Below are 14,050 nucleotides of genomic sequence, written 5' to 3'. Positions count from 1 at the left end.
TGTCACCTATACACAAGTACCCCTATACACATCACACCGGGCACAACCATCAATACCACCGTCACCTATACACAAGTACCCCTATACACATCACACCGGGCACAACCATCAATACCACCGTCACCTATACACAAGTACCCCCATACACATCACACCGGGCACAACCATCAATACCACCGTCACCTATACACAAAACCCCCCATACACATCACACTGGGCACAACCATCAATACCACCGTCACCTATACACAAGTACCCCTATACACATCACAACGGGCACAACCATCAATACCACCGTCACCTATACACAAGACACCCGTATACACATCACACCGGGCACAACCATCAATACCACCGTCACCTATACACAAGACCCCCCCATACACATCACACTGGGCACAACCATCAATACCACCGTCACCTATACACAAGACCCCCCCATACACATCACACTGGGCACAACCATCAATACCACCGTCACCTATACACAAGACATCCCCCATACACATCACAACGAGGACAACCATCAATACCACAGTCACCTATACACAAGACCACATATAGGACTCCCCCGCATACACATCACACCGGGCACAACCATCAATACCACCGTCACCTATACACAAGTACCCCTATACACATCACACTGGGCACAACCATCAATACCACCGTCACCTATACACAAGATCCCTGTATACACATCACACCGGGCACAACCATCAATACCACCGTCACCTATACACAAGTACCCCCATACACATCACACTGGGCACAACCATCAATACCACCGTCACCTATACACAAGTACCCCTATACACATCACACTGGGCACAACCATCAATACCACCGTCACCTATACACAAGACCCCTGTATACACATCACACCGGGCACAACCATCAATACCACCGTCACCTATACACAAGTACCCCCATACACATCACACCGGGCACAACCATCAATACCACCGTCACCTATACACAAGTACCCCCATACACATCACACTGGGCACAACCATCAATACCACCGTCACCTATACACAAGTACCCCTATACACATCACACTGGGCACAACCATCAATACCACCGTCACCTATACACAAGTACCCCTATACACATCACACTGGGCACAACCATCAATACCACCGTCACCTATACACATCACACCGGGCACAACCATCAATACCACAGTCACCTATACACAAGTACCCCTATACACATCACACCGGGCACAACCATCAATACCACAGTCACCTATACACAAGACCCCCCCATACACATCACACCAGGCACAACCATCAATACTACCGTCACCTATACACAAGACCCCCCCATACACATCACACCGGGCACAACCATCAATACCACCGTCACCTATACACAAGACCCCCCCATACACATCACACTGGGCACAACCATCAATACCACCGTCACCTATACACAAGACCCCCCCCATACACATCACACTGGGCACAACCATCAGTACCACCGTCACCTATACACAAGACCCCCATACACATCACACTGGGCACAACCATCAATACCACCGTCACCTATACACAAGACCCCTCCATACACGTCACACCAGCCACAACCATCAATACCACCGTCACCTATACACAAGACCCCTGTATACACATCACACCGGGCACAACCATCAATACCACCGTCACCTATACACAAGACCCCTGTATACACATCACACCGGGCACAACCATCAATACCACCGTCACCTATACACAAGACCCCTGTATACACATCACACCGGGCACAACCATCAATACCACCGTCACCTATACACAAGTACCCCCATACACATCACACCGGGCACAACCATCAATACCACCGTCACCTATACACAAGACCCCTGTATACACATCACACTGGGCACAACCATCAATACCACCGTCACCTATACACAAGACCCCTGTATACACATCACACTGGGCACAACCATCAATACCACCGTCACCTATACACAAGACCCCCCCATACACATCACACTGGGCACAGCCATCAATACCACCGTCACCTATACACAAGACCCCTGTATACACATCACACTGGGCACAACCATCAATACCACCGTCACCTATACACAAGACCCCCATACACATCACACTGGGCACAACCATCAATACCACCGTCACCTATACACAAGACCCCCATACACATCACACTGGGCACAACCATCAATACCACAGTCACCTATACACAAGTACCCCTATACACATCACACTGGGCACAACCATCAATACCACCGTCACCTATACACATCACACCGGGCACAACCATCAATACCACAGTCACCTATACACAAGTACCCCTATACACATCACACTGGGCACAACCATCAATACCACCGTCACCTATACACATCACACCGGGCACAACCATCAATACCACAGTCACCTATACACAAGTACCCCTATACACATCACACCGGGCACAACCATCAATACCACAGTCACCTATACACAAGACCCCCCCATACACATCACACCAGGCACAACCATCAATACTACCGTCACCTATACACAAGACCCCCCCATACACATCACACCGGGCACAACCATCAATACCACCGTCACCTATACACAAGACCCCCCCATACACATCACACTGGGCACAACCATCAATACCACCGTCACCTATACACAAGACCCCCCCCATACACATCACACCGGGCACAACCATCAATACTACCGTCACCTATACACAAGACCCCTGTATACACATCACACTGGGCACAACCATCAGTACCACCGTCACCTATACACAAGACCCCCATACACATCACACTGGGCACAACCATCAATACCACCGTCACCTATACACAAGACCCCTCCATACACGTCACACCAGCCACAACCATCAATACCACCGTCACCTATACACAAGACCCCTGTATACACATCACACCGGGCACAACCATCAATACCACCGTCACCTATACACAAGACCCCTGTATACACATCACACCGGGCACAACCATCAATACCACCGTCACCTATACACAAGACCCCTGTATACACATCACACCGGGCACAACCATCAATACCACCGTCACCTATACACAAGTACCCCCATACACATCACACCGGGCACAACCATCAATACCACCGTCACCTATACACAAGACCCCTGTATACACATCACACTGGGCACAACCATCAATACCACCGTCACCTATACACAAGACCCCTGTATACACATCACACTGGGCACAACCATCAATACCACCGTCACCTATACACAAGACCCCCCCATACACATCACACTGGGCACAGCCATCAATACCACCGTCACCTATACACAAGACCCCTGTATACACATCACACTGGGCACAACCATCAATACCACCGTCACCTATACACAAGACCCCCATACACATCACACTGGGCACAACCATCAATACCACCGTCACCTATACACAAGTACCCCTATACACGTCACACCGGGCACAACCATCAATACCACCGTCACCTATACACAAGTACCCCTATACACGTCACACCGGGCACAACCATCAATACCACCGTCACCTATACACAAGACCCCTGTATACACATCACACTGGGCACAACCATCAATACCACCGTCACCTATACACAAGACCCCTGTATACACATCACACTGGGCACAACCATCAATACCACCGTCACCTATACACAAGACCCCTGTATACACATCACACTAGGCACAACCATCAATACCACCGTCACCTATACACAAGACCCCCCCATACACATCACACTGGGCACAGCCATCAATACCACCGTCACCTATACACAAGACCCCCGTATACACATCACACCGGGCACAACCATCAATACCACCGTCACCTATACACAAGACCCCTGTATACACATCACACTGGGCACAACCATCAATACCACCGTCACCTATACACAAGACCCCTGTATACACATCACACTAGGCACAACCATCAATACCACCGTCACCTATACACAAGACCCCCCCATACACATCACACTGGGCACAGCCATCAATACCACCGTCACCTATACACAAGACCCCCGTATACACATCACACCGGGCACAACCAGCAATACCACCGTCACCTATACACAAGACCCCCCCATACACATCACATCAGCCACAACCATCAATACCACCGTCACCTATACACAAGACCCCCGTATACACATCACACCGGGCACAACCAGCAATACCACCGTCACCTATACACAAGTACCCCCATACACATCACACTGGGCACAACCACCAATACCAGCGTCACCTATACACAAGACCCCCATACACATCACACCGGGCACAACCATCAATACCACAGTCACCTATACACAAGGCCCACATACACATCACACCAGCCACAACCATCAATACCACCGTCACCTATACACAAGACCCCCGTATACACATCACACCGGGCACAACCATCAATACCACCGTCACCTATACACAAGTACCCCTATACACATCACACTGGGCACAGCCATCAATACCACCGTCACCTATACACAAGACCCCTGTATACACATCACACTAGGCACAACCATCAATACCACCGTCACCTATACACAAGACCCCCCCATACACATCACACCGGGCACAACCATCAATACCACCGTCACCTATACACAAGACCCCTGTATACACATCACACTGGGCACAACCATCAATACCACCGTCACCTATACACATCACACCGGGCACAACCATCAATACCACCGTCACCTACACAAGACCCCTGTATACACATCACACCGGGCACAACCATCAATACCACCGTCATCTATACACAAGACCCCCGTATACACATCACACCGGGCACAACCATCAATACCACCGTCACCTATACACAAGTACCCCTATACACATCACACCGGGCACTACCATCAATACCACCGTCACCTACACAAGACCCCTGTATACACATCACACCGGGCACAACCATCAATACCACCGTCACCTACACAAGACCCCTGTATACACATCACACCGGGCACAACCATCAATACCACCGTCATCTATACACAAGTACCCCCATACACATCACACCGGGCACAACCATCAATACCACCGTCACCTATACACAAGACCCCTGTATACACATCACACCGGGCACAACCATCAATACCAGCGTCACCTATACACAAGACCACCCCATACAGATCACACCGGGCACAACCATCAATACCACCGTCACCTATACACAAGTACCTCCATACACATCACACTGGGCACAACCATCAATACCACCGTCACCTATACACAAGACCCCTGTATACACATCACACCGGGCACAACCATCAATACCACCGTCACCTATACACAAGACCCCTGTATACACATCACACCGGGCACAACCATCAATACCACCGTCACCTATACACAAGACACCCATACACATCACACCGGGCACAACCATCAATACCACCGTCACCTATACATAAGTACCCCCATACACATCACACTAGGCACAACTATCAATACCACCGTCATCTATACACAAGTACCTCCATACACATCACACTGGGCACAACCATCAATACCACCGTCACCTATACACAAGTACCCCCATACACATCACACCGGGCACAACCATCAATACCACCGTCACCTATACACAAGTACCCCTATACACATCACACCGGGCACAACCATCAATACCACCGTCACCTATACACAAGGCCCACACCCACATCACACCGGGCACAACCATCAATACCACCGTCACCTATACACAAGTACCCCTATACACATCACACTGGGCACAACCATCAATACCACAGTCACCTATACACAAGACCCCCCCATACACATCACACCGGGCACAACCACCAATACCACCGTCACCTATACACAAAGCCCACCATATAGGACTCCCCCGCGTAAAGATCACACCGGGCACAACCATCAATACCACCGTCACCTATACACAAGTACCCCCATATACACATCACACCGGGCACAACCATCAATACCACCGTCACCTATACACAAGTACCCCGTATACACATCACACCGGGCACAACCATCAATACCACCGTCACCTATACACAAGTACCTCCATACACATCACACTGGGCACAACCATCAATACCACCGTCACCTATACACAAGTACCCCCATACACATCACACTGGGCACAACCATCAATACCACCATCACCTATACACAAGTACCCCCATACACATCACACCGGGCACAACCATCAATACCACCATCACCTATACACAAGTACCCCCATACACATCACACCGGGCACAACCAGCAATACCACCGTCACCTATACACAAGACCCCTGTATACACCTCACACCGGGCACAACCAGCAATACCACCGTCACCTATACACAAGACCCCTGTATACACCTCACACCGGGCACAACCAGCAATACCACCGTCACCTATACACAAGTACCCCCATACACATCACACCGGGCATAACCAGCAATACCACCGTCACCTATACACAAGACCCCTGTATACACATCACACCGGGCACAACCATCAATACCACCGTCACCTACACACAAGGCCCACCATAATGGACTTCCCCGCATACACATCACACCGGGCACAACCATCAATACCACCGTCACCTATACACAAGGCCCACATACACATCACACCGGGCACAACCATCAATACCACCGTCACCTATACACAAGTACCCCGTATACACATCACACCGGGCACAACCATCAATACCACCGTCACCTATACACAAGTACCCCTATACACATCACACCGGGCACAACCATTAATACCACCGTCACCTATACACAAGTACCCCGTATACACATCACACCGGGCACAACCATCAATACCACCGTCACCTATACACAAGTACCCCTATACACATCACACTGGGCACAACCATCAATACCACCGTCACCTATACACAAGACCCCCCCATACACATCACACCGGGCACAACCATCAATACCACCGTCACCTATACACAAGTACCCCTATACACATCACACCAGCCACAACCATCAATACCACCGTCACCTATACACAAGTACCCCTATACACATCACACCGGGCACTACCATCAATACCACCGTCACCTATACACAAGTACCCCCATACACATCACACCAGCCACAACCATCAATACCACCGTCACCTATACACAAGTACCCCTATACACATCACACCGGGCACAACCATCAATACCACCGTCACCTATACACAAGACCCCCGTATACACATCAAACCGGGCACAACCATCAATACCACCGTCACCTATACACAGGGCCCACCATATTGGACTCCCTCGTATACACATCACACCGGGCACAACCATCAATACCACCCTCACCTATACACAAAACCCCCGTATACACATCACACTGGGCACAACCATCAATACCACCGTCACCTATACACAAGACCCCCCCATACACATCACACCGGGCACAACCATCAATACCACCGTCACCTATACACAAGACCCCCGTATACACATCACACCGGGCACAACCAGCAATACCACCGTCACCTACACAAGACCCCTGTATACACATCACACCGGGCACAACCATCAATACCACCGTCACCTATACACAAGTGCCCCTATACACATCACACCGGGCACAACCATCAATACCACCGTCACCTATACACAAGACCCCTGTATACACATCACACCGGGCACAACCAGCAATACCACCGTCACCTACACAAGACCCCTGTATACACATCACACCGGGCACAACCATCAATACCACCGTCACCTATACACAAGTGCCCCTATACACATCACACCGGACACAACCATCAATACCACCGTCACCTATACACAAGACCCCTGTATACACATCACACTGGGCACAACCATCAATACCACCGTCACCTATACACAAGACCCCTGTATACACATCACACTGGGCACAACCATCAATACCACCGTCACCTATACACAAGTACCCCCATACACATCACACCGGGCACAACCATCAATACCACCGTCACCTATACACAAGTACCCCCATACACATCACACTGGGCACAACCATCAATACCAGCGTCACCTATACACAAGTACCCCTATACACATCACACCGGGCACAACAATCAATACCAGCGTCACCTATACACAAGACCCCTGTATACACATCACACCGGGCACAACCATCAATACCACCGTCACCTATACACAAGACCCCCCCATACACATCACACCGGGCACAACCATCAATACCACCGTCACCTATACACAAGTACCCCTATACACATCACACCGGGCACAACAATCAATACCACCGTCACCTATACACAAGACCCCTGTATACACATCACACCGGACACAACCATCAATACCACCGTCACCTATTCACAAGTACCCCCATACACATCACACCGGGCACAACCATCAATACCACCGTCACCTATACACAAGTACCCCCATACACATCACACTGGGCACAACCATCAATACCACCGTCACCTATACACAAGTACCCCTATACACATCACACCGGGCACAACCATCAATACCAGCGTCACCTATACACAAGACCCCTGTATACACATCACACTGGGCACAACCATCAATACCACCGTCACCTATACACAAGACCCCCCCATACACATCACACCGGGCACAACCATCAATACCACCGTCACCTATACACAAGACCCCTGTATACACATCACACTGGGCACAACCATCAATACCACCGTCACCTATACACAAGTACCCCCATACACATCACACCGGGCACAACCATCAATACCACCGTCACCTATACACAAGTACCCCCATACACATCACACTAGGCACAACCATCAATACCACCGTCACCTATACACAAGACCCCTGTATACACATCACACTGGGCACAACCATCAATACCACAGTCACCTATACACAAGACCCCTATACATATCACACCGGGCACAACCATCAATACCACCGTCACCTATACACAAGACCCCCATATACACATCACACCGGGCACAACCATCAATACCACCGTCACCTATACACAAGTACCCCCATACACATCACACTAGGCACAACCATCAATACCACCGTCACCTATACACAAGACCCCTGTATACACATCACACTGGGCACAACCATCAATACCACAGTCACCTATACACAAGACCCCTATACATATCACACCGGGCACAACCATCAATACCACCGTCACCTATACACAAGACCCCCATATACACATCACACCAGGCACAACCATCAATACCACCGTCACCTATACACAAGACCCCTGTATACACATCACACCGGGCACAACCATCAATACCACCGTCACCTATACACAAGTACCCCCATACACATCACACCGGGCACAACCATCAATACCACCGTCACCTATACACAAGTACCCCTATACACATCACACTGGGCACAACCATCAATACCACCGTCACCTATACACAAGACCCCTGTATACACATCACACTGGGCACAACCACCGTCACCTATACACAAGACCCCTGTATACACATCACACCGGGCACAACCATCAATACCACCGTCACCTATACACAAGTACCCCTATACAGATCACACCGGGCACAACCATCAATACCACCGTCACCTATACACAAGTACCCCCATACACATCACACCGGGCACAACCATCAATACCACCGTCACGTATACACAAGACCCCTGTATACACATCACACTGGGCACAACCATCAATACCACCGTCACCTATACACAAGTACCCCCATATACACATCACACCGGGCATAACCATCAATACCACCGTCACCTATACACAAGTACCCCTATACACATCACACCGGGCACAACCATCAATACCACCGTCACATACACAAGACCCCCCCATACACATCACACCAGCCACAACCATCAATACCACCGTCACCTATACACAAGTACCCCTATACACATCACACTGGGCACAACAATCAATACCACCGTCACCTATACACAAGACCCCTGTATACACATCACACCAGCCACAACCATCAATACCACCGTCACCTATACACAAGTACCCCTATACACATCACACTGGGCACAACCATCAATACCACCGTCACCTATACACAAGACCCCCGTATACACATCACACCGGGCACAACCAGCAATACCACCGTCACCTATACACAAGTACCCCCATACACATCACACCGGGCACAACCATCAATACCACCGTCACCTATACACAAGACCCCTGTATACACATCACACTGGGCACAACCATCAATACCACCGTCACCTATACACAAGACCCCCATACACATCACACTGGGCACAACCATCAATACCACCGTCACCTACACACAAGACCCCTGTATACACATCACACCGGGCACAACCATCAATACCACCGTCACCTATACACAAGACCCCCATACACATCACACCGGGCACAACCATCAATACCACCGTCACCTATACACAAGACCCCTGTATACACATCACACTGGGCACAACCAGCAATACCACCGTCACCTATACACAAGACCCCCGTATACACATCACACCGGGCACAACCAGCAATACCACCGTCACCTATACACAAGACCCCCCCATACACATCACATCAGCCACAACCATCAATACCACCGTCACCTATACACAAGACCCCCGTATACACATCACACCGGGCACAACCAGCAATACCACCGTCACCTATACACAAGTACCCCCATACACATCACACTGGGCACAACCACCAATACCAGCGTCACCTATACACAAGACCCCCATACACATCACACCGGGCACAACCATCAATACCACAGTCACCTATACACAAGGCCCACATACACATCACACCAGCCACAACCATCAATACCACCGTCACCTATACACAAGGCCCACATACACATCACACCGGGCACAACCATCAATACCGCCGTCACCTATACACAAGGCCCACATACACATCACACTGGGCACAACCATCAATACCACCGTCACCTATACACAAGACCCCCATATACACATCACACCAGGCACAACCATCAATACCACCGTCACCTATACACAAGGCCCACATACACATCACACTGGGCACAACCATCAATACCACCATCACCTATACACAAGGCCCACATACAGGGCTCTCACTGACCTGTAACTCGTCCAGGCTGAACTCGCAGTACTCCCTCCGTGTCCCCTTCCCATTGGTAAGAATCCCGCAGCCGCTCATCATGATGGTACCTGGAGACGACCATTAGAGGAGAAGTGATGAATGGTTCATTGTTATAGGGGTAAGGATGGGCTACGGGCGACTGATGTGGTGGCCAGCGAAGATCACCAACACCGGTGACTGTGGGGAGGATGGGGTACAGCAGTGTGGGAGCTCACCTACCTGAGCGCAGGTTAGTCATGGTGGCCGGATACTCCAGGCTGTTGGGGTTGTGAGTTGTAACGCCAATCTCAATGGAGCCGGACCATTTATCTACCAGCTTATCGATGCGGATCTGCCCAGAGAAAAGCAGAGTGTTAGGCGAAACAAAAAAAGCCACCCGCCCGGACGCCAGCTGCCCACCCCCACTAGCCGCCCAGACGCCCTCCCCCGCCAGCTGCCCACCCCCACTAGCCGCCCAGACGCCAGCTGCCCTCCCCCGCCACCCGCCCGGACGCCAGCTGCCCACCCCCACTAGCCGCCCAGACAACCTCCCCTGCCAGACGCCCTGACACCAGCTACCCACCCCCACCAGCCGCCCCGACACCCTCCCCCAAGAGCCGCCTTCCCCCGCCAGCCGCCCCGACGCGCCCCCCCCCCCCCCCAGCCGCCCCGACGCCTTCCCCCAAGAGCCGCCTTCCCCCGCCAGCCGCCCCGACGCCTTCCCCCAAGAGCTGTCCTCCTCCGCCAGCCACCCCGACACCAGCTGCCCCCCCCCCCGCCAGCCGCCCCGACGCCCTCCCCCGCCAGCCGCCCTCCTCCGCCAGCCGCCCTCCCCCGCCAGCCGCCCTCCCCCCGCCAGCCGCCCTCCCCCGCCAGCCGCCCTCCCCCGCCAGCTGCCCTCACCTCAAACATCTCGCAGTCCTTCAAGGGTCGGTTGGTCATCACCACGCCATTATTGAACTCATCGAGCGGTCGCCGCCTCTCGGCCGTCTTGTTTCCATTGCTGAGCTTTATAAGTGTGCCGCACTTCTCGTGGAACAGCAGAGCGTCGTTGGAGGTGGGAGGGGAGTGCTCGGCCGCCGGTGGGGGAGACCCCAAACTCACGCTCAGGAGATTGCCGTGATACGCAGACAGGATGGCGTTACTGACTACTGCCGAGAGCTCTGTGCTGGGGAAGCCTGAGGGAGAGCGGATAGTCAGACATCATCCCCACCTTTATGTATTACGGGGGATCCCCAGCACACGCTCACCACTACCTGCCCACTCACCGGAGTCCGAGTCCAGGCTGCTGGGGAACTTGTCTGGCCGGGGATGTCCTGCGGAGAGCAGAGGACCTGGGGGGAGAGAACAGGCGCACACTATACATGGCCATCACCCATGCTCACTACTTCCCATCATGCTCAGCTGACTACTGGATGTCGGGGCGCAGCGTCCTCACCTGTATCCCGGATCCTCCACATCTTCCTCCTCCTCCTCAGGCGGCTGGCAGGATAGAACGGTGATCTGTGTGCACTTCCCATACAGGTCCACCACGGCCCACACTCCGGGGGAATCCCTGTGGCGGCGGATCCACAGTCCCGGCCATTGACCCACAGATGGAGCTCCCCAGAGTGGGTGCGCTGAATGCCCACAAGGTCGGCCTCTCCGAGCTGGTCTAGATCTTGTCCATACTCCTCCAAGATGGAGCGGCCGTCCTCCAGCACCGAGCAGCCAGACACAATCCACGAGCCGCCCTTCAGCCCCGTGGCACTGCTGGGGAAGTCGAGCAGCGAGGGGTCCTGTGTGGTCAGGCCGATCTCCATGGAGCCGCTCCATGAGTTCATCTATGGGGGGAGACACAGAGGAGGTCTGTGACAGTAGGAGGGGCGCCCATCCCAGAACTAGTGGCTACAGTCTGCAGAGCATGCTGGGAATATACGGCAGACAGCACCAAGTCTTCACGGCCCGTGGAATACCAAGATAAGGGCTGGCAGACCCCCGTGTGGCCCCTTATACGGACAATTCTATCTGCTAGTCTTTTTGGGTTGGGGTCTATCGGCAATCTCAGACTGCATGGTGTGTAGCGCCCTATCCAGGTCACCCGGGGCTCAGGTCGGGCCCTGGGGGGCCGTAATTCATCGTCGGCTTCTCAGCAGTCTGAAGGTTTTGGGCCAACATGGACTGATATTTGGGACTGCTCATAATGCCCTCTCCCTTGCCTAAAGCCCCCGGTTCCAGCAGCAGAACAGCCCCCAACATGGTCAGTGCGGGTCTGGGGGTCTTCTGGTGATGGCAGAGCACATGCAAGGCATTATGGGATATATAGGGACTGCCTACGTGTGCAGGACATCACAACACGTCAGCCCGGGACCACGACTACAGTCCCCCAAGGAACTCGACGAAGCTTAACGGCAACACAGGGACAGAAAACCGGCCAAATACCCATAAACCCCAACCAAACTGGTACGGCGGACCCTGCGCCATCACCCCAAGAAGGGAGGCCCACAGCAGGAACCGGGGGCGCCTACAGACGGACCAAAGGGAACCGACATTACACTGACGGAAGAGAGCAGAGTAACCGGCGGCCATGGAGAGGAGGGGAACACTTACACGGCAGGTACAAGGAGATGAAGGGGGGGTGAATACTTATGCAGCAGGTACAAGGAGATGAAGGGGGGTGAATACTTATGCAGCAGGTACAAAGGAGATGAAGGGGGGGTGAATACTTATGCAGCAGGTACAAGGAGATGAAGGGGGGGGTGAATACTTATGCAGCAGGTACAAGGAGAATGAAGGGGGGGGGGGGTGAATACTTATGCAGCAGGGTACAAGGAGATGAAGGGGGGGGTGAATACTTATGCAGCAGGTACAAGGAGATGAAGGGGGGGGTGAATACTTATGCAGCAGGTACAAGGAGATGAAGGGGGGGGGTGAATACTTATGCAGCAGGTACAAGGAGATGAAGGGGGGGGGGGTGAATACTTATGCAGC

At 52.3% G+C, this 14,050-nt stretch overlaps 1 protein-coding gene across 1 annotated transcript in view; it reads right to left on the bottom strand.

The window, feature by feature from the left end:
• The window catches only part of NEURL4 (neuralized E3 ubiquitin protein ligase 4), an 87,940-nt gene extending 75,168 nt beyond the window's left edge, over positions 1 to 12,772 (bottom strand). Inside the window, exons 1-4 of the mRNA XM_066588684.1 lie at positions 12,349 to 12,772; positions 11,984 to 12,258; positions 11,321 to 11,432; positions 11,081 to 11,169 (exon numbers count right to left, since the gene is read on the bottom strand). Of these exons, the coding sequence (XP_066444781.1) occupies positions 11,081 to 11,169; positions 11,321 to 11,432; positions 11,984 to 12,022 (240 nt within the window). The 5' untranslated portion in view covers positions 12,023 to 12,258; positions 12,349 to 12,772. The remainder of the gene's footprint in view (positions 1 to 11,080; positions 11,170 to 11,320; positions 11,433 to 11,983; positions 12,259 to 12,348) is intronic.
• Between the last annotated feature and the right edge of the window lie 1,278 nt (positions 12,773 to 14,050).

The sequence above is a fragment of the Eleutherodactylus coqui genome, unplaced genomic scaffold (genome assembly GCF_035609145.1).
Source record: "Eleutherodactylus coqui strain aEleCoq1 unplaced genomic scaffold, aEleCoq1.hap1 HAP1_SCAFFOLD_158, whole genome shotgun sequence".
Taxonomy (NCBI): domain Eukaryota; kingdom Metazoa; phylum Chordata; class Amphibia; order Anura; family Eleutherodactylidae; genus Eleutherodactylus; species Eleutherodactylus coqui.
This window is presented reverse-complemented; position numbering and strand designations above follow the sequence as displayed.